This window comes from Schistocerca gregaria, chromosome 4, assembly GCF_023897955.1.
Source record: "Schistocerca gregaria isolate iqSchGreg1 chromosome 4, iqSchGreg1.2, whole genome shotgun sequence".
Classification (NCBI taxonomy): domain Eukaryota; kingdom Metazoa; phylum Arthropoda; class Insecta; order Orthoptera; family Acrididae; genus Schistocerca; species Schistocerca gregaria.
In genome coordinates, this window is record NC_064923.1 from 732,012,581 (window position 1) to 732,036,126 (window position 23,546).

The 23,546-nt window shown below is 43.0% G+C and overlaps 2 protein-coding genes across 2 annotated transcripts in view; one reads left to right on the top strand and one right to left on the bottom strand.

The window, feature by feature from the left end:
- Positions 1-6,599, bottom strand: part of LOC126267636 (cactin) — a 147,381-nt gene extending 140,782 nt beyond the window's left edge. The window contains exon 1 of the mRNA XM_049972938.1: positions 6,488-6,599. Coding sequence (XP_049828895.1) covers positions 6,488-6,507 — 20 coding nt within the window. The 5' untranslated portion in view covers positions 6,508-6,599. The remainder of the gene's footprint in view (positions 1-6,487) is intronic.
- An 80-nt stretch (positions 6,600-6,679) lies between these two features.
- The window catches only part of LOC126267637 (protein adenylyltransferase Fic-like), a 44,852-nt gene continuing 27,985 nt past the window's right edge, over positions 6,680-23,546 (top strand). Inside the window, exons 1-2 of the mRNA XM_049972939.1 lie at positions 6,680-7,206; positions 14,969-15,345. Of these exons, the coding sequence (XP_049828896.1) occupies positions 6,885-7,206; positions 14,969-15,345 (699 nt within the window). The 5' untranslated portion in view covers positions 6,680-6,884. The remainder of the gene's footprint in view (positions 7,207-14,968; positions 15,346-23,546) is intronic.

Sequence of the window (23,546 nt, forward strand, 5' to 3'; positions counted from 1 at the left end):
GCCATCAGAAAACTCTTCCATTTGGTGAGCACGATGCATGAGACAGGCAAAAATCCCTCAGACATCAAGAAGAATATAATAATTCCAATTTAAAAGAAACCAGGTGCTGACAGGTGCAAAAATTACCACCGAGCTACAGTTAAATAAGTTCTGTTTGCAAAATACTACCTCAAATTCTTTGCAGAAGTATGGAAAAGCTGGTAGAAGCCAACATTGGGAAAGATCTGTTTGGATTCCAGAGAAATGTAGGAACACGCAATCCAATATAAACCTATAGCTTATCTCATAAGAAACATTAAGGAAAGACAAACCTATGTTTATAGCAATTGTAGACTCAGAGAAAGCTTTTGACAATGTTGACTGGAACACTCTCTCTCACATTCTAAAGGTGGCAGAGGTAGAATTCATGGAGGTAAAGTTTATTTACAATTTGTACAGGAACCAGATGGCAGTTAGAAAGATGTGCGGAGCATGAAAGGGAAGCAGTGGTTGAGAAGGGAAAGAGACAGGGTTGTAGCCTATCCACGATGCCATTCAGTCTGTATATTGAGCAAGCAGTAAAGGAAACAAAAGAAAAATTTGGAGTGGGGTTAAAGTCCAGAGGGAAGAAATAAAAACTCTGAGGTTTGCCAATGACATTGGAATTCTGCCACAGACAGCAAAGGACTTGGAAGAGCATTTGAACGGAATGGATGGTGTCTTGAAAGGAGTAAATAAGATGTACATCGACAAAAGCAAAACGAGGGTAATGGAATGTAGATGAATCAAATCAGGGAGGGACTTAAAGTAGTAAATGAGTATTGCTATTTGGGAAGCAAAATAACTGATGATGGTCGAAGAAGGGAGGATATAAAATGTAGACTGGCAATGGCAAGAAAAAAGTTTATAAAGAAGAGAAATTTGTTAATGTGAAGTATAGATTTAAGTAACAGGATGTCCTTTCTGAAAGTATTTGTATAGCGTGTAGCCATGCATAGAAGTGAAACATGGGCAATAAACAGTTTAGACAGGAAGAGAATAGAAGCGTTCGAATTATGGTGCTATAGAAGAATACTGAAGATTAGATGGGTAAATCACATAATTAATGAGGTACTGAACGAAGTTGGGAAAAAAGAAATTTGTGGGACAACCTGACTAGAAGAAGAGAACAGCTGGTAGGACACATTCCGAAACATCAAGGGATCACGAATTTAGTATTGGAGGGAAGCATGGGGAGTAAAAATTTCAGAGGGAGACCAAAAAGGTGAATACAGTATGCAGACTCAAAAGGATGTAGATTGCAGCCGTTACTTGGAGATGCAGAGGCTTGCACAGGTCAGAGTAGCATGGAGAACAGCTACTGGAACTAACTTCATGTAAAACATCATATTTTGATGTGATTCATGCTAAAGGCCCTACTGAGACTTTTTTAAATTTCTGTTACAAGACATCACAATGGAACTATGGAATTAATGTCTCCTGTAGTATAAATTCAATATCACTTATAGAAAAATTGTAAGGAAGTTATGGGAATGCATCTAGAACAAAATTCCACACGAGTTGAAAGTTTGTTGTGCTAGAGAAGAAGAATAGCGTCAGTTGATTTAGCAATTTATGTGCACTTGGAGGCCACCACACAATTGCATAATAATCACAACACCTGCAAAAGAAGGCTGGCACAAATTAATTCAGGTATATGAAAATTCGCCACTTTATAACAGAATTCATTTGTTGAGAATGCTTGTAACATTTTGACTGGAGAACAGCACATCGGTATAACAATATGTACTGAAAATAATTTCCACACTCTAGATTTTAGAGTGATAGATGCATGTATTTTTATTGACAGGGTTACCTTATAATTACAAATGAATAGTCAAGGGTTTAGAACACTTGAAGTCATCTGCTGCTTGAAGTGAATAGTGAAATATACTTCCACTTTCTAAACAGTTGGATAGCTCTCTAAGTGAACAAGAAAGACAAAACAAATTCTTAACACAATTTTTCCTAGGGACAAGGGCACTATAAATGTAAATAAATACAGTCTCACATCACAAAAATTGTTGCAGGTGCAATATTAAACTAAACAATGCACTCTTAAACTGAACTTTAAAAGACGTACAACAAAACAAATGTTTAAAAGGAGAATAATGTATGAGACACATTAACTGGTATAACTATGTAACGACACGGTGATTTTTAGTAATCTACATCTACATCTACATCTACATGACTACTCTGCAATTCACATTTAAGTGCTTGGCAGAGGGTTCATCGAACCACAATCATACTATCTCTCTACAATTCCACTCCCGAACAGCGAGCGGGAAAAACGAACACCTAAACCTTTCTGTTCGAGCTCTGATTTCTCTTATTTTATTTTGATGATCATTCCTTCCTATGTAGGTTGGGCTCAACAAAATATTTTCGCATTCGGAAGAGAAAGTTGGTGACTGAAATTTCGTAAAAAGCTCTCGCCGCGACGAAAAACGTCTATGCTGTAATGACTTCCAACCCAACTCGTGTATCATATCTGCCACACTCTCTCCCCTATAACGCGATAATACAAAACGAGCTGCCCTTCTTTGCACCCTCTCGATGTCCTCCGTCAATCCCACCTGCTAAGGATCCCACACCGCGCAGCAATATTCTAACAGAGGACGAACGAGTGTAGTGTAAGCTGTCTCTTTAGTGGACTTGTTGCATCTTCTAAGTGTCCTGCCAATGAAACGCAACCTTTGGCTCGCCTTCCCGACAATATTATCTATGTGGTCCTTCCAACTGAAGTTGTTCGTAATTTTAACACCCAGGTACTTAGTTGAATTGACAGCCTTGAGAATTGTACTATTTATCGAGTAATCGAATTCCAACGGATTTCTTTTGGAACTCAAGTGGATCATCTCACACTTTTCGTTATTTAGCGTCAACTGCCACCTGACACACCATACAGCAATCTTTTCTAAATCGCTTTGCAGCTGATACTGGTCTTCGGATGACCTTACTAGACGGTAAATTACAGCATCATCTGCGAACAACCTAAGAGAACTGCTCAGATTGTCACCCAGGTCATTTATATAGATCAGGAACAGTAGAGGTCCCAGGACGATTCCCTGGGGAACACCTGATATCACTTCAGTTTTACTCGATGATTTGCCGTCTATTACTACGAACTGCGACCTTCCTGACAGGAAATCACGAATCCAGTCGCACAACTGAGACGATACCCCATAGCTCCGCAGCTTGATTAGAAGTCGCTTGTGAGGAACGGTGTCAAAAGCTTTCCGGAAATATAGAAATACGGAATCAACTTGAGATCCCCTGTCGATAGCGGCCATTACTTCGTGCGAATAAAGAGCTAGCTGCGTTGCACAAGAGCGATGTTTTCTGAAGCCATGCTGATTACGTGTCAATAAATCGTTTCCTTCGAGGTGATTCATAATGTTTGAATACAGTATATGCTCCAAAACCCTACTGCAAACCGACGTCAATGATATAGGTCTGTAGTTAAATGGATTACTCCTACTACCCTACTTGAACACTGGTGCGACCTGCGCAATTTTCCAATCTGTAGGTACAGATCTATCGGTGAGCGAGCGGTTGTATATGAGTGCTAAGTAGGGAGCTATAGTATCAGCGTAATCTGAAAGGAACCTAATCGGTATACAATCTGGACCTGAAGACTTGCCCGTATCAAGCGATTTGAGTTGCTTCGCAACCCCTAAGGTATCTACTTCTAAGAAACTCATGCTAGCAGATGTTCGTGTTTCAAATTCTGGAATATTCCATTCGTCTTCCCTGGTGAAGGAATTTCGGAAAACTGCGTTCAATAACTCCGCTTTAGCGGCACAGTCGTCGATAACAGTACCATCGGCACTGCGCAGCGAAGGTATTGACTGCGTCTTGCCGCTTGTGTACTTTACATACGACCAGAATTTCTTCGGATTTTCTACCAAATTTCGAGACAATGCTTCGTTGTGGAACCTATTAAAGGCATCTCCAATCGAAGTACGTGCCAAATTTCGCGCGTCTGTAAATTTTAGCCCATCTTCAGGATTTCGCGTTCTTCTGAACTTCGCATGCTTTTTCCGTTGCCTCTGCAACAGCGTTCGGACCTTTTTTGTGTACCACGGGGGATCCGTTCCATCTCTTACCAATTTATGAGGTATGAATATCTCAATTGCTGTTGCTACTATATCTTTGAATTTGAGCCACATCTCGTCTACATTCGCATAGTCAGTTCGGAAGGAATGGAAATTGTCTTTTAGGAAGGCTTCTAGTGGCACTTTATCCGCACTATCCCACTAGAGAAGAAAAGACCCAAAAAGAAACTTGTAGAATAACTTAAACTGAAAGAGATAACTTAACAGAAGCTTCAGGTCATAAAGTGGGGTATTACTGATGGATCAGTCTTGTCATACAGAGCACATCACAGATAAGGACAACAGGAGGGATTCCAATTCAATGCTGACACTTCCGGACAACAATGCAAAACTTACACATAAAATGATCCCTAAGGCAAACAAAGAGAGACAGCCATTAGGAATATGCCCTACAGAGAAGCTAGAGAGAACAGCCATTAGAAATATTCCCTACGGAGAGGGTGTAAGTGGTTTAATGAATGTACAAGTGTGCTCAACATCTGAGCTTACAGGCCAAATATATCCTAAACTTGAAAGGAACTAAGGATGTGAAACCATAATTTGCTAGGGAGGAGAATCACATCACTACCAGGTACAGTGTGCACACTGGGCAGGAGGTACAGAGGACAAAAAAAATCAACCACTGGATTCTTGAAACTTGCAGGTAGATTAAAACTGTGTGCTGGACAGACTCGAACTCGGACCCTCACCTTTCGTGGGTAAGTGCTCTACCAATATAGCTACCCAAGCACGACTCATTCTCCGTCCTCACAGCTTTAATTCTGCCAGTACCTTGTGTCCTACCTTCCAAAATTCACAAGAGCTTTCCTGCAAAACTTGCAGAACTAGCACTCCAGGAAGAAAGGATACTGTGGAGCCATGGCTTTGCCACAGCTTGGGGAATGTTTCAGAATGAAACTTTCACTCTGCAGTGGAGTGTGAGCTGATATAAAACTGCCTGGTATATTAAAGGTGTGTGCCTGTGAAAGGCGAGGGTCCCGAGTTCGGGCCTAAGTCCCACACATAGTTTTAAGCTACCAGGAAGTTTCATACCAGTGCACACTCTGCTGCAGAGTGAAAGTTTCATTCTGGAAGCATCCCCTAGGCTGTGGCAAAGCCATGTCTCAGAATTATCCTTTCTTGCATGAGTGCTAGTTCAGCAAGTTTCGCAGGAGAGCTTCTGTGCAGTTTGGAAGGTAGGAGACAAGGTACTGGTGGAATTAAAGCTGTGAGGATGGGTATGAGTCATGCTTGGGTAGCTCAATCGGTAGAGAACTTGCCCGTGAAAGGCGAGAGTGCACCGGATGGATACTCAAACTCAGCACACTCTGCTGCAGAGTGAAAGTTTCATTCTGGAAGCACTGGATTCCTGTTTAAATCACAAGGAGGTGCAATTTCTTAGAGCAACTAAAAAACAGCTCATGGTAGCTCTACCAGCTGCTGTAGCTGAATATATGTCCCTGACTTTAGCATGTCAAGGGGTACCCTGGCTGCAACAACAAATGTGTGACTGAGTTATCAAAAAAAAAAAAAAATTACAATGGATTAACAAAATGTATCAATACCAGAAATCACTGTACTAGAGAAAAACACGGACCAGCACCAAGTTACAGCAGAACAAATTCTGATACCGTATAACAGATGCTCGATAATGCTGTAGTCATTGTTAAGAATAAATCATCATCAAACGATTACAGAATATGGACTGAAAGTGTGAAAGGTATAGAGACGCTGGTTTTATTGGAGGTGTTATAAATGAGGATCTATGCCTCCACTAGTATGATTCATTTAGATTGCATGTTGAAACAGTTATAGCACAGTTTTCAGACTTCACTCTCAGCCTCAGTGACACAGGACTCTCTCCCTTTTTTCAAAATTTTGGATGATGTATTTTACATACATCATTAAGCGATAAGACCTGTTGGAGAGAGTGATATATCTACCAATTCATACGGTACATTTCTTGTGCAAACTTGTATAACACGTAGCCTGACGGTTACGAAGACTTCGACACTACGAAACGTCACTGATGCCGATGTCACCAAGATGCAAAACTAACACCAAGCTCCGAACCGGACGAAATTTTGTATATTCGAACAGCTTGTCGTAAGGAATAAACATTCATACTAAACATTTTCTAGCAGCACGTCAAATGAATGTCAATGTAAAACAATAACAAATTTCTACCCACGAACATACACATGACAATTGCAATATTATTAATTTGTAATACACTGTTTTCTTTCTTTTTGTTCCTTCCGCTATTATTTATAATATCGAAGATCGAATACTAAACACATAACCTTTTACATAACACCATATTAAAGATAACTGCTGCAATATCCCGTCACCGACGAACGTTTGTTTACCTAATTCGGGGACGATCCATTCCACTGACAATAACAAATATTCACTTAGAGTATACACAAACTACATTAGGTACGCGTCGCAGTGCTACGCGTTCCCTTCTCTCTGAGACTCTGATAATAAACATGTGTAAAGCAGAGATATACGTGAATAAGTTCGTCTTCGCTCTGTATCACCCAATAGCATTGCACCGCATGTTCCGAGAGTTTGACGTACGAGAAGTGGTTGTTGTGGTAGGATGTGTAATTTCGCGTCGTTTCTGACAGCTGTTGTTTGCTATGAAAAGAAACGATGGGTGCCTGCCACATGACCAACAGCCCCAACTGTTTTCAAGTGATAATATTGTAATGTTTTAATATACTGTCGTTCAGTGAATGCTCCCAGTGCTTAGAGTACAAAATGAATTCCTATATTCAGCGCGTTACAGTTTACAAATCTCTTTTTAATAGAGTTCAGTCATCTTGTTTGTTTTCCGCTGACATGAATAAATTTTGTATATATTTCATATTCATGTCAGTATTTGTTTTTACGTTGCTTTTTGCTTTGCTGTCAGAATACTTTAAAGTTCAGTGCAGTGAACATGGATTTAAATCGCCGCAAAAAGCGTTTTCGCCTTTGCCAGACGACAGCCAGATTCACGTTGTCGATGATGGAACTCTGGGATTAGTTCTTAGGACGTCTGATGTCTCTGAAGACGTTAAGAGCAAATCCAAAGCAGTAGGCAAGTATGATCATAGTTGCTTATGTTACTTATTTACCACTCCACTTTCTTCATTTGTAATATTCTCGATCACTTGTTATTTGTAACATTCGACGTATTCGTGCCTTAATTGTGTACAGTACATCCTGCATACAAAATGAAAAGCAGGAAGGGAAGGGGGGGGGGGGGGGAGGTTGGGGAGTGGCAGGAAAACGTTATAATAATTCAAAATTATCGGGTTACAGGATAATTTTATGTTTATTGCAATTGACAATATTTTGTTTTTAAATAATCAGTCAAAAGGTAATATTTTGATGTACTTTAATACAAACTCCTATTATACAACACCATTAACTGCACCATTGAGCCCTGCAACTCCATATTCACTTAAAGTTTGTTATGTACTTCATCAATAACATATTTACTACTGCTGCTGCTCTTACTGATACATTAATATATGTGAAGCTTGACCATCTCATGACAGTGTGTACTAAAAGACACAAACATCTATAGAGCAGAGATATTATGAGTGAATAAGTTCCTCTTTGCTCTCTGTATCACCCAATAACATTGTACCACATATTCCAACAGCATGCTGTTGCATTATACTTTCTCTTCTTTTAGATTATGCTGTGAGGATATGTTTGTTTACATTGGAGAATAATGTCTTATCTGAGGACATATGTGCTATTTGTAGCTTGAATTACAAAATGAGTCTCCACTGGAAGCATTTTTCTTTATCATTTTACATAGTGCTTTGTCCAACTGACCATGTTTTCCATTTTATTTGAAATTTTTCCTTGTTTTAATTTTGAAGTGAAGACATGGTGAGCCAATAACAGCTCATGCAAACATCAGGAGTCAAATAGTTTATTGGACCTCATGCTACTATACTCATAGCATTTCTGCAAGCAGCCAGAATTAGATAGTCAGTAGGCCAATAGTGACATCGGTGCCCAGGAATGCCGACACACAGAAATCTGCTCAGTGATGCAGTCCCCATTTAGCATGGAGTCTCCGTTGACAGTAGGCACCAGCAGTGTGGAAGACTATCAGAATACTCGCAAGGGTAGGCAGTTTCTGGTAGTGGATCTCAACATATGAGTGTCAGTGCATGACATCAGAGTGTCAACACCAGTGTAGGAGGGCAAACGGCTGTACCACCCAGGTCTCGACATGCTGTTCCTCAATGCAGGCTGTTGCTGGAGAGGCACGGAGTGTGGGAAGGTGGACTCTGTGCTGTAAGATGGAGTGGTGGTGGCAAAGACCCACTCTCTTGCAGGACTTGCAACCCGACGGCCGAACATCTCTGGATGGGGCATCCCGGCCATCAATGCCACATGATCGTTTCATTTTACAAGCAGTGTGTGATTTTTCTTTCGAGAAATATGAGTACATAGCCTACAAACTGCCAGTGACTGCCACAATTTTCTTCTTCTTATTGTCCATACTTTCTAATACATGGACTAGTTTCAAAGTGCCACAAGTACTACAATATATAAAATGCCACACTGTACAATGTACTTGCCGAGATCCATCTTGGCAACCACAACACCATGCAGAGCGGTACAGATGGGCTCAACAACATGCCAAGTGGACCGCTCAGGATTGGCATCACATTCTCTTCACCGATGAGTGTCGCATATGCCTTCAACCAGACAATCGTCAGAGACATGTTTGGAGGCAACCCGGTCAGGGTGAACACCTTAGACACACCATTCAGCAAGTGCAGCAAGGTGGAGGTTCCCTGCTGTTTTGGGGTTGACCACCACCTCTGAAGGTCTCGCTGTATGGTGGTGCAACAAGCAAAGTGTGTTTTTCATGGGCAGTAAAAAGTGCAGAAATGATATTTATGTTGATCTATCTTCCAATTTTCTGTACAGGTTCTGGAACTCCCAGAACTGAGGCGATGTGTATGTTTCCTGCTGGCATATTCTGTTCTCGCAGTGCCCATTGATAGAATCATTTCTCAAAGGATATCTATGGCTCTTCAGTGATTTCTTACTGTGTTGAAAATATATGCTGGAAGTGACACCTTACATCTTTAGTAACAGTATGTTGGTCTTATAGTAAACTAAACTAATACTGGTGACAAGGATTGAGTGTAATTTCCCCCCCCCCCCCCCTTTAATACTTTCTTCAGGAATAACATCTACCTAAAAGGAAGTCAACTGCAGAATGAAATATTTTCCATTTCACCCCTTGTATTGTGGATTAGTTACTTGTGATCCATGTTGTTGTTGTTGTTGTTGTTGTTGTTGTTGTCTTCAGTCCTGAGACTGGTTTGATGCAGCTCTCCATGCAACTCTATCCTGTGCAAGCTTCTTCTTCTCCCAGTACCTACTGTAACCTACATCCTTCTGAATCTGCTTAGTGTAGTCATCTCTTGGTCTCCCTCTACGATTTTTACCCTCCACGCTGCCCTCTAATACTAAACTGGCGATCCCTTGATGCCTCAGAACATGTCCTACCAACCGATCCCTTCTTCTTGTGCCACAAACTTCTCTTCTCCCCAATCCTATTCAATACCTCCTCATTAGTTACGTGATCTATCCACCTTATCTTCAGCATTCCTCTGTAGCACCGCATTTCGAAAGCTTCTATTCTCTTCTTGTCCGAACTAGTTATCGTCCATGTTTCACTTTCATTCATGGCTACACTCTAAACAAATACTTTCAGAAACGACTTCCTGATACATAAATCTATATTCAATGTTAACAAAGTTCGCTTCTTCAGAAACGCTTTCCTTGCCATTGCCAGTCTACATTTAATATCTTCTCTACTTCGACCATCATCAGTTATTTTACTTCCTAAATAGCAAAACTCCTTTACTACTTTAAGTGTCTCATTTCCTAATCTAATTCTCTCAGCATCACCCAATTTAATTTGACTACATTCCATTATTCTCGTTTTACTTTTGTTGATGTTCATCTTATATCCTCCTTTCAAGACACTGTCCATTCCGTTCAACTGCTCTTCCAAGTCCTTTGCCGTCTCTGACAGAATTACAATGTCATCGGGAAACCTCAAAGTTTTTACATCTTCTCCATGAATTTTAATACCTACTCCGAATTTTTCTTTTGTTTCCTTTACTGCTTGCTCAATATACAGATTGAATAACACCGGGGAGACACTACAACCCTGTCTCACTCCTTTCCCAACCACTGCTTCCCTTTCATGCCCCTCGACTCTTATGACTGCCATCTGGTTTCTGTACAAATTGTAAATAGCCTTTCGCTCCCTGTATTTTACCCCTGCCACCTTCAGAATTTGATAGAGAGTATTCCAGTCAACATTGTCTTTCTCTATGTCTACAAATGTTAGAAACGTAGGTTTGCCTTTTCTTAATCTTTCTTCTAAAATAAGTCGTAAGGTCAGTATTGCCTCACGTGTTCCAACATTTCTACGGAATCCAAACTGATCCTCCCCGAGGTCCGCATCTACCAGGTTTTCCATTCGTCTGGAAAGAATTCGCATTAATATTTTACAGCTGTGACTTATTAAACTGATAGTTCAGTAATTTTCACATCTGTCAGCACCTGCTTTCTTTGGGATTGGAATTATTATATTCTTCTTGAAGTCTGAGGGTATTTCGCCTGTCTCGTACATCTTGCTCACCAGTTGGTAGAGTTTTGTTATGACTGGCTCTCCCAAGGCCGTCAGTGGTTCTAATGGAATGTTGTCTACTCCGGGGGCCTTGTTTCGACTCAGGTCTTTCAGTGCTCTGTGAAACTCTTCACGCAGTATCTTATCTCCCATTTCGTCTTCATCTACATCCTCTTCCATTTCCATAATATTGTCCTCAAGTACATCGCCCTTGTATAAACCTTCTATATACTCCTTCCACCTTTCTGCCTTCCCTTCTTTGCTTAGAACTGGGTTGCCATCTGAGCTCTTGATATTCATACACGTGGTTCTCTTCTCTCCAGAGGTCTCTTTAATTTTCCTGTTGGCAGTATCTGTCTTACCCCTAGTGAGATAAGCTTCTACATCCTTACATTTGTCCTCTAGCCATCCCTGCTTAGCCATTTTGCACTTCCTGTCGATCTCATTTTTGAGGCGTTTCTATTCCTTTTTGCCTGCTTCATTTACTGCATTTTTATATTTTCTCCTTTCATCAATTAAATTTAATATTTCTTCTGCTACCAAAGGATTTCTAGCAGCCCTCGTCTTTTTACCTACTTTATCCTCTGGTGCCTTCACTACTTCAACCCTCAGAGCTACCCATTCTTCTTCTACTGTGTCTCTTTCCCCCATTCCTGTCAATTGTTCTCTTATGCTCTCCTTGAAACTCTGTACAACCTCTGTTTCTTTCAGCTTATCCAGATCCCATGTCCTTAAATTCCCACCTTTTTGCAGTTTCTTCAGTTTTAATCTACAGGTCATAACCAATAGATTGTGGTCGGAGTCCACATCTGCCCCTGGAAATGTCTTACAATTTAATACCTGGTTCCTAAATCTCTGTCTTACCATTATATAATCTATCTGATACCTTTTAGTATTTCCGGGATTCTTCCATGTATACAACCTTCTTTTATGATTCTTGAAGCAAGTGTTAGCTATGATTAAGTTATGCTCTGTGCAAAATTCTACCAGACGGCTTCCTCTTTCATTTCTTAGACCCAATCCATAATCACCTACTATGTTTCCTTCCCTCCCTTTTCCTACTGACGAATTCCAGTCACCCATGACTATTAAATTTTCGTCTCCCTTCACTACCTGAATAATTTCTTTTATCTCCTCATACATTTCTTCAATTTCTTCGTCATCTGCGGAGCTAGTTGGCATATAAACTTGTACTACTGTAGTAGGCATGGGCTTTGTGTCTATGTTGGCCATAATAATGCGTTCACAATGCTGTTTGTAGTAGCTTACCCGCACTCCTATTTTTTTTATTCATTATTAAACCTACTCCTGCATTACCCCTATTTGATTTTGTTTTTATAACCCTGTAGTCACCTGACCAAAAGTCTTGTTTTTCCTGCCACCGAACTTCACTAATTCCCACTATATCTAACTTTAACCTATCCATTTCCCTTTTTAAATTTTCTAACCAACCTGCCTGATTAAGGGATCTGACATTCCACACTCCGATCCGTAGAACGCCAGTTTTCTTTCTCCTGATAACGATGTCCTCCTGAGTAGTCCCCGCCTGGAGATCTGAATGGGGGACTATTTTACCTCCGGAATATTTTACCCAAGAGGACGCCATCATCATTTAATCATACAGTAAAGCTGCATGTCCTCGGGAAAAGTTACTGCTGTAGTTTCCCCTTGCTTTCAGCCGTTCGCAGTACCAGCACAGCAAGGCCGTTTTGGTTAATGTTGCAAGGCCAGATCAGTCAATCATCTAGACTGTTGCCCCTGCAACTACTGAAAAGGCTGCTGCCCCTCTTCAGGAACCACATAATTGTCTGGCCTCTCAACAGATACCCCTCTGTTGTGGTTGCACCTACGGTATGGCCATCTGTATTGCTGAGGCACGCAAGCCTCCCCACCAAAGGCAAGGTCCATGTTTCATGGGGGGAGTTTGTGATCCATAGTTTCTTTCAAACATCATACTCTCTGTCAGACCCTCATCTCTTCATTTAGTTAGTTAATTGCATGTCTGGTATCAAGCTGTTCCCATCCACCATGGCACCTCATATTTTTTTACTGTGGGCACACAGTAGCTTGTTAGTATTGTTAGTTACATACACACATCGTCTTATAATCCAGTTTTTGTAATGTGATGTAGATGTGAAGCATTGAGGAAGGTAATGTTCATATGTTCAGCTGAAAACCAATCTCTGTTCTCTGTTGTAAGGGAAGAAGTAAGACGGAAATCTGAACACTCCAGAGAATAAGACTTTGTTTTTGTGTCCTGTGGAAAGATGATACATCAGATTGGTCCAAAAGATATACTACATAATTGTGGAATATCTCACTTTTTAGTGACGTATGACTGTCACAGAAATGGTAGGCTCAGCTTAAATTGATACCGTCCATTTTCAGTTTGTAAGATGGACATATTAATAGTATAAGCCACAACTTGCCAACTTGAATGATTTCAGTTCACCATTTTACCACTTTTTCCATGCTCATCACTTGTAGACTCTGAACAAGCACTCATGCAGGTTTAAAGGATGTTTCATTAAGACTGAAGCTTAAAAAACACTCAGTATGTAAACTGTGTTTTATTTTCAAGATTAGAAATTGCAGTTATGTTCTGAACAAAATGTTGTTCAAATGTCCACCATGACTTTGAACACACACACACACACACACACACACACACACACACACACACACACACACACAATGGCTTCAATAGTAAATCGCTCTATACAGCATCAGTGATGCTACGTCTGTGATAGCTTGGCGAATGTTTTCCTCCAACATTCCGAAGTTTATGGCTTGTCAGCATAGACTTGGGTGTTGATGTAAATGCAGAGGAAAAAAAAAAATCATGGGTGTTAAATACACAACCGTGGCAGCCAGTTTGTAGATGCACATGTTTAGATGATACAGTCGCCCAACTTCTCCCTCAGTAAATCGGGCATAGCATCAGGTGTGTGGCACATAGCACCATCCTGTTGGAACTACATGTTTTCAACATCATAACATGGTTCTGTAGTAGTCGCCAGTGGTTTTTCTCAAAACAAAGTAAGTGCAATGACGCCAAAAAGCTATCAATCAAACCACACAGTGAGTTTTTCTGAATGCGATGGCACCTCATGGACTATTTGTGGGTTCTTCCCCGTCCAATAACAACGATTTTGTGTATTGACATAGTCACTGAGGTAAAAATGCTCCTTGTCTGAGAAAATGATTTTTCCGGTGAAATTAGTACCAGAATCCAACAGTTGTGTGGCTCAATCAGCAAATTCATGATACAGTCTGTGATCATTTGACTTCAGTTCTTGAGTCAATACAACTTAAAATGGATGCAAACCCAAATCCTTTTACAAGATTCTCCAGGTTGATGTCTCAGATAGGCGCAACCTTTGAGTTCATATTGAAACTGACACACTTGGCTCTTCCTCAATATTGGCCACTATTGCTGTGATATTTTCCACACTTCTCGCTTCACACTTCACATTGTCTTCTTGGTGGCTTCTGGTTGTACAGAGTGAAATCTCTCTCAGTCGTGGCCATAGTACAGCATAAGCCTGACTGGAGAAACGTAGGTGGTGATGTAATTCTCCAGTGAACAAACAATGAGTACCCACAACTGAGCTGTCACTTCGGTGAAATTTTTTGATGATTTCCAAGTATTCAAGAAGCATGAGCTCTTGCATGGGGTAGCATCAAATTGTACTGGATATTTCCACACATGAAAGTGCACAAAAAATATATTAGACAATGGAAATTATAATTTTAAAAGTATCACTCTTAATGGAAGTTCCTTTATATGGCTCTGTACATTTCTGAATGTTATGATGACAGGATTTCATTGTTTGTTTGAAATAATTAATAAGATTTGTTAAATATTTTAACAAAAACAACCTGCTGAGCACCAAACGTGTAAAGAGTTTCATGTAATGAAATATCATATGAAAATTTGATGGAAAAGAAAGCATTAATTATTAATTTATTGCCTGGAATCATAAGATGATATTGCACCTGCTGTTTAATTATTCTTTTTGCTGTAATGTAACATTTCAAAAACTGAAATTAGATAATTGCAGAGCTATACTAATTGTATTACAGTGGTATGTTCATCAGTTACTTATTGTTTTCATGTACCTACTCTTGTTGTTACTATCACAACCATTTAAGAATTCACTGTAATTATTTGCAGGATTGGATTCAGAAGCTGTCTGTTCTTTACATGCTGCCTTAGAGATGAAAAATAGTGGAAAACATGAAAAAGCATTAAAGTTATTTGAACATGCCGTTGCTCTTGCTCCGAAGCATCCTGATATTTTAAACCATTATGGTGAATTTTTAGAGCAAACTCAAAATGATGTTGTAATGGCTGATCAGTTGTACTTTAGAGCACTAACTGTATCACCTAGCCACTCAGGAGCCCTGGCTAATAGACAACGAACAGCTCGTATTGTTGAAGAAATGGATCGACTTACTTTGGGAAGAATTGATGAAAAACGTGATCGACTGTCGGCAATTCCAGATTCTAATTCAGCTTTTCGCCGTGCTAAAAAGGAAGCTTATTTTCAGGTAATGTTGTTTTCTTTATTGTTTATACTTTTGACCAGCAGAAAAGGAAAAAAAAAGTTCAGCCAGTATAGACGTAAGTTACTTTCAAAACATCTCTTGTGTTCCCACTTTTGTGTGGACATTAAATGGAATATTCTGTGTTTGCCACATGGGCTCAAAAAGTTGTAATATGTTTTTAAAGGGATAGTCCTGTGCCAGAAGTGCCGTGCAGAGTATAGGTATTTTTATCAGTGTACTCAGAAAAATAGCTTTATTAATAGTAGAAAAATTTACTCATTCCCATCTTGCCCCTTCTATTTGTTTACTTGATTGTTACTCCTCCTTCACAGAGGAGTAAATAGTCCAAATTTAGCATTACCCAAGAAACATCACAGGGAGGTGCACTAACATATAATGTACTTACAAATGTTTTTGAGTTTGTGAGGAACAAAGGGATTCCATTCCATTTGGGTTAGCTTCCAGTTGCAATCAGTATGATTTGAAAACTGCTGAGATGCAACACAATTAATGTTAGTGTGTAATTACATCTAATGTGCTTTATGCTCCTCCACAATTTTTGAAGCTTACTGAGAGTCATGCCTCAGAGTTTAAAATTATAATCACTGTTGTTTGGGGATTTTCTTTTTCTTCTTCTTCTTCTTCTTCTTCTTCAGAGAAACTGTTACACAAAGACAATATCTTTGCTGATCTTTGAGAAAAATTACTTTTTTCCCCCTCATTCATTAATTAGTAATCAAATTGTAATATGAGTAAAATGTCGAGTTTCTTGATTTAAAACATTGTACACAGTAAATTTGAATAAAAATGCCTTCAGTCACAATTTTTTTCGCATTATTTAATTACACAATGTATTTCGGGCTCTGTGGGTCCATCTTCAGGTGCAAATCGTCTAATACCTAATTTACATTTGCACTTGAGTTAGATGAAATGCATTTTCTGAACGAACAAGGAAGAACATTTTTAACCTTTTGATGTCAGCATACATTGTTTTATTCATACTGTTGTCGTACACCATGTCACTCAAGGTGTATGTTTGTGTACAACTCATTGTACGAAAAAACCAATTTGTGCTGACCTCAAAAGATTAAAAATGTTCTTCCCTCTTTGTCCAGAAAATGCATTTCACCTCATTCCAGAGCAAATGTAAATTATATATTAGAGGAATTGCACCTGAAGATGGATCCACAGGGTCTAAAATGCATTGTGCATGTTAATAAAACATAAAAAAATGAAACTTAAGGCATTTTAATCCAAACTTCATATGGATGGAGTACAATTTCATACAAACCTGCAAAATATGGATAAAAATGGTAAAACCTTCTATTAATTAAGAAAAAGAAAACACAAAACTGTAAAAAAAAAGGAAGAAAGTCATTCACTTGGATGAGTCTTGTTTCATGCAGTTTCCTAGTTCTGGAATTTATACCTAGCGTATCCTGTTTCAAGTCATCAATGGAGACTTCTTGGTGCCAAAGGTGAAGCATGGTGGGGGTTCATTGCTTGTTTGGGCAGTTATATTGCAGTTTTCCTTGACCCCCATGGTTACTTTGCAAGATGGCATTACTGCAAAGAGTTGTTTAACTATTTTGGGTAATCAGAGCCACCCCATGGTACAGTTTTTGTTCCTCAATGATGATGTATTCCAAGATGACAGGACCACTGTTCACTCGCTCTCATTGTCCAGGACTGGTTTTGTGAGCACGATAATGAATAGTTGCAACACCCTTGACCACCACAGCCACCATACTCAATATTATTGAGCTTTTGTGCTCTGCTTTGGAGAGAAGGGTTCATGATAGCTATCCACCTCTATCATTGTGACCTGAACTTGCCTTTATTTTACAACAAGAATGGATAATATTCCCTTGTAAACCATACAGGATCTGCATTTATCCTCTCCAAGACAACTGGAAGCTGTTTTTCTACGCTGTAGTATAATGCTGCACCACATGGGTCATTCCCATGTGGACAACCAAAATGCAAGACCTGTCCCATACACCCACCGACCACCTTTTACTGCTGTCCATTAACAGCCATTTCTTACCCTATAAAAGCAGTCTTGATATATACCAGATATGCTGCAATTACTGTGTAGCATTATATGTGGCCAAAACATGTTACCAACTGTCTACTGGCAACTGTCCAGTTGCCGAACATGCTGCACACCACAATGAAAATGCCTTCAGCAGCTGTTCTACTGCACCAGCCATTTGGACACCTCCTTCCAACATTAGTTTCTCTGAAATTGTGGTGGAAATTGTGTTTCCAGCATGCCCTATACTCTCGCAATCCTCTTGGCCCAAACCTCTGCTAACCTGTTTTCCTCTGTCTTACCTTATCCTTTGCCCTTCCCTTTCCTCTTCTGTCATTGTCTGCACCAGACTGTGTTCTGATTTTTCCCACCATTCACCCCCCCCCCCCCCCCCCTCCACCGCCCCATCTTTTGGGTGAGGACAACTTCCTGGGTGCGTTTTCCACCATGCACTTTGCAGTGTCGCTTCCTGCATCAACAATGACCATGGACTTCTTTGCACCTGATATCCAACACGGTATCCAGTCCATTGTGGTGGGGCCGCCATGTACCCTGCTGGTTGTAGCCTTGTAACCACACAGGGATCGCTCTGCTGATGCCTGCACCATTAACTCTCCTTGTATGCCAAGGGGTAGATGCACATCCCCCTGGCAATGGCCTTCCTACCAGGTGGCCTTTGCCGTGGCTGGGTGGCGCCCGTGGGGGAGGGCCCTTGGTCGGAGTGGGTGGCATCAGGACGGATGACATGGGATGAAGCATAGTCCATTATCTCTTGCTGGTGGTGAATCACCAGCAGTCTCTAAGCATTCACTAGCTCAATTCAACGCACAGAAGTACGGCCGCAAATCATTCCCATCCCTGGCCGCACCATGGTAGGAACGTCAGGCTAAGGATGGCAGCAGATATTATTTGCCTGGTACCTTGTGTGTTCGAGAGCTGATGGGGAATCTTTCATGATGATGGAACCTCAGCTTTTTGTTGAGCATTTAGAGGACAAGTTTAGGGAGGTGGAGGGATTGTCCAAAATGAGATCTGGCTCAGTCTTGATCAAAACAGCATCTTCTGCCCAATCACGGTTGTAACTCATGACAAGCTGGGGGGTGTTTGTGTAACCATCACACCACATAAGAGCTTATATATGGTCCAGGATATCATATTTGACAGGGACCTCCTCCTGCAATCTGACAATGAGCTGCACCCCAATTTAGAGCGGTGAGGTGTACAATTGGAATTACAATTACAAACAGCTTAAATTGGAAAGAACACATAGAAAATATTGTAGGGAAGACAAACCAAAGACTGCTTTATGCTTGTACATCCTCTTTTGGGATACTGTTGTGCAGTTTGAGATCCTTACCAGATGGGATTGACAGAGTAAACTGAGAAAGTTCAAAGAAGAGCAGCACATTTTGTATTATTGTGAAATAGGGGAGAGAGAGTCACTGACAACCCCCTGCGGGTTCGGGGGTAAGAATAGGCCCGTGGTATTCTTGCCTGTCGTAAGAGGCGACTAAAAGGAGTCTCAAATATTTCGGCCTTAATGTTATGGTCCCCTAAGGGGTTTGACCACTATCTTTCAAAATTTGGGGAAGGACGCCTTACGTGGTGTATTGTATATCCATCTTGCCCTAAGATCTGGCCCACCCGATATTGTCATGGAGTTGGACTTCCATCGAGCTTCCGGCCACATCTGCTGCAATGTGTTCCGGGTAGCGTACATTCCCTCCATAGTGTACTTCCATCTTTGCCTTCGTTATGTACATGGATATTTTGACACCCGACAGCCAGCACGGTAGCCAGTCCGTTGTGGTGGGGTTGTCATGTACCTCTTGGTGGAAGCCCTCTGACTACACAGGGATCGCACTGCTGATGCCTGAGCTGCTACCTCCCCACGTATGCCGAGGGGTAGATGCCTATCCCTCTGGGGCATCAGGACTCCCGGCAAAGGCCATCCTGCCAGGTGGTCTTTGCTGCGGCTGGGTGGCGCCCATGGGGAGAGCCCCTGGTCGGAGTGGGTGGCATCAGGGTGGATGACGCGCAATGAAGCGTGGTACATCATCTCTCGCTGGTGGGCCTCCACCAGCAGTCTCTAAGCAATCAAAGTCTAACCTCAATGGGAAGAAATCTGATCAGAGATCGTTTCCCTCCCTGGCCACTCCATGGGAGGAACGTATGGCTAAAGAAGGCAGTGGAGATTATTCACCCCAGTACCTCGTGTGTACGCGAGTTGATGGGGAATCATTTATGTTGACCAAGCCCCAGTTTTTTGTGGAGCATTTAGAGGACAAGTTCGAGGAGGTGGAGGGCTTGTCCAAAATGCGCTCTGGGTCGGTTCTCATCAAAACAGCATCCTCTGCCCAGTCACGGAAGTTGCTCACTTGTGAAAAGTTGAGGGATCTTTCAGTCACCATCACTCCCCATAAAAGTTTAAACATGGTCCAGGGTATTATATTCCACAGGGATCTTCTACTGCAGTCCAACGATGAACTACGCGCCAATCTAGAACGACGGGGTGTTCACTTTGTCCGGCGCGTCCATCGGGGTCTGAGGGATAATCAGGTAGCCACCGGTGCCTTCATCTTGGCCTTCGAAGGTGATGTTTTGCCCGAACCACCGAAGGCACAGCGAGAGAAACAGAAGAAGAAAGTCCCCAAGACTAACGAAATTGCGGTGGCACCCGTCCCACCGCTTCCTACACGCTCTGCGTCTGAGGACGAGGTGGAGATTCTGGCGTCTGCTGAGGACCTCGATCTCACTGGTCCCTCAGACACCATGGAAAGCACTGTCACAGGTGCTCAATCGGAGGCAGCAAGTGACCCAGCGGCATAATCTGCCTTCTCAGTACCGTCACGCCTTTCTCAGCCATGGACAACACCATCCTCCAGTGGAACTGCAGCGGTTTCTTCCACCATCTAGCTGAGCTCCGCCAACTTATCAGCCTACTCTTTCCTCTGCATTGCTCTGCAGGAAACTTGTTTTCTGGCAGTGCGAACCCCTGCCCTCCGTGGCTACCGGGCTTATTATAAGAACCGGGCAGCTTATGAAAGGGTGTCTGGTGGCGTCTGCATATATGTCCTGAACTCTCTTCACAGCGAGTCTGTACCTCTCCAAACTCCTTTAGAGGCTGTCGCTGTTCGGGTGTGGACGCCACAGGCTGTTACCATCTGCAGTCTTTACCTTCCACCGGATGGTGATGTCGCACAACATGTCCTGGCTGCTCTGATATCCCAATTGCCGCCACCTTTCCTGTTACTGGGCGACTTTAACGCCCATAACCATCTGTAGGGTGGGTCAGTGGCAACAGGTCGAGGTGCCATCGTTGAGCATTTATTGGCGCAGCTCGATCTCTCGATCTTAAATGATGGTGCCTTCACACACTTCAGGGTGAGGCATGGCACATACTCCGCTATTGACCTTTCCATCTGTAGTCCTAGCCTCTTACCGTCTGTCCGATGGAGAGTGCATGACGACCTGTGGGGTAGTGACCACTTTCCGATCTTTTGGTCACTGCCACAGCGTCAATCTTCTGGGCGCCCTAGCAGATGGGCTCTGAATAAGGCTGACTGGGACTTGTTCTCCTCCAGTGCCGCTATTGTGCCTATTTCTAATGATGACATTGATGCAGTGGTTCAATCGGTCACCATCGGCATCATTACTGCCGCCGAATCTGCCATTCCCCATTCTTCTGGGTCCCCTCGGCGGCGGACTGTGCCTTGGTGGTTGCCTGAGATCGCTGAAGCGATTAAAGCTCGCCGGCGGGCGCTCCAGCGTTACAAGCGACATCCCTCAATCGAACACCTTATCGCCTTCAAACGGCCGCGTGCGCGAGCCCGCCGCATTATCCGCCAACGCAAGCAGGAGTGCTGGGAGCGGTATGTGTCCACCATTGGCCTCCATGCCACTCCATCGCAGGTCTGGGCCAAGATTCGCCGCCTCTATGGCTATCGGACCCCTGTCAGCGTCCCTGCGCTCTCACTGAATGGAGCAGTTTGTACTGACTCCGACGTCATTGCAAACCGCTTGGCAGAGCACTTTGCTCTGAATTCCGCTTCTGCCAACTACCCCTTGGGCTTCCACTCCATTAAAGAGCGGATAGAATGTCGGAGTCTTTCTTTTCGCACCCACCATCCTGAATCCAGTGAGTGGGAATTCCGCAGTGCCCTCGCCGCTTGTCCTGATACCGCTCCTGGCCCAGATAGCATCCACTCTCAGATGCTGAAACACCTTTCAGTGGACTGCCAGCGACGCCTCCACGACCTTTACAACCGCATTTGGGTCGAGGGTGAGTTTCCGTCGCAATGGCGGGAAAGTCTTGTTGTCCCTATTCTGAAACCAGGGAAGAACCCTTTAGAGGTGGACAGCTACCGTCCCATTAGCCTCACCAATGTTCTTTCCAAGTTGCTTGAACGGATGGTGAGCCGGTGCTTGAATTGCGTACTGGAGCCTCGGGGCCTTCTGGCTCCGTCTCAGGGTGGGTTCCGTAAAGGCCGCTCCGCCGCCGACAATCTGGTGAGCCTGGAGTCGGCCATCCGTACTGCCTTTGCCCACCGTCAGCATCTGGTCGCTGTCTTTTTCGACATGCGGAAGGCGTATGATACGACATGGCGTCATCACATCCTTTCTACGCTTCATGGATGGGGTCTTCGGGCCCTCTGCCGATCTATATCCGCAATTTTCTGTCGTATCATACCTTCCGCGTGCACGTCGCGGCCTCATATAGTTCCTCCCAAGTCCAGGAGAACGGTGTGCCACAGGGTTCTGTTCGAAGTGTCTGTCTGTTTTTAATAGCCATTAACGGGCTCGCTGCGGCCGTGGGAAATTCTGTCTCTGCTTCCCTGTATGCTGATGACTTCTGCCTTTACTACAGCTCTATTGGCATTGCAGCTGCTGAACGTCAGCTACAGGGCGCAATCCGCAAGATGCAGTCTTGGGCTGTAGCGCATGGTTTTCAGTTTTCTGCAGCCAAGACCTGCTTTATGCATTTCTGCCGGCGACCCACTATTCACCCGGAGCCGCAGCTTTATCTTGACGGCGAGCTTCTTCCAGTGGTAGAGTCACATAGGTTTTTGGGGGTGGTTTTTGATGCCCGGTTGACTTGGCTGCCTCATATTCGGCAGCTTAAACAGGCGTGTTGGCGGCATCTAAATGCTATGCGATGCCTGAGCCACACTGGGTGGGGCGCTGACCGATCTATTCTCCTACGGCTTTACCAGGCGTTAGTCCAGTCCCGTCTGGACTATGGGAGTCTGGCTTATGGCTCAGCATCCCCATCTGCGTTGCGGGTGCTGGACCCAATCCTCCACAGCGAGATACGCCTTGCCACTGGTGCCTTCCGAACCGGCCCTGTGGACAGCATACTTGTGGAGGCAGGTGTCCCTCCACTGGAGCTACGACACCAACAATTACTGGCTGCTTATGCTGCCCATGTTTTTAGCTTGCCCGGGCATCCAAATTATCGTGTCCTGCTCCCGCAGTCAGCCGTCCATCTGCCAGAACGTCGGCCCCGGTCGGGTTGTCCGATCGCCGTACGTGTCAAACAGCTTCTCTACGGGCTTGGGTGTTTCCCTGTTCCACCTCCTTTCCGGGCCCCTCTGAGTACACCCCCATGGTGTGTGCCTCGCCCTTGCCTTCGGCTCGATTTGGCACAGGGCTCGAAGGACTCAGTCCCTCCGAAGGCCTTCCGACGCCGCTTTTATTCCATCCTGGCCACGTATTAAGCTCTGGCGTTGTCTACACCGACAGTAATAATTCTGGTCTACACCGACGGTAATAATTCTTTATTATTCCAATCTCAAACAGTGCACAGAAAAAACGAACACCTACAGCTTTATGCGCCAATTCTGATTTCCCTTATTTTATTATGATGATCATTTCTTCCTATGTAGGTGAGCATCAACAAAATATTTTCAAATTCTGGTCATGTCGGTTATGCAATAACGCTAGGGGACCATTCTGAACAACGTTCGTTGCCGGCTGGGTGCAGTGTTTACACTGCTGAGCTGGTTGCCATCTTTCATGCCCTAGTGTATATCCGCTCCTGCTCAGGTGAGTCCTTCGTTATCTGTAGCGATTCCCTGAGCAGTTTACGAGCTCTCGACCAGTGTTTCCCTCGTTCTCGTCTCGTGATGGCTATCCAGGAGTCCCTGCATATTCATGCGCATTGCGGCCG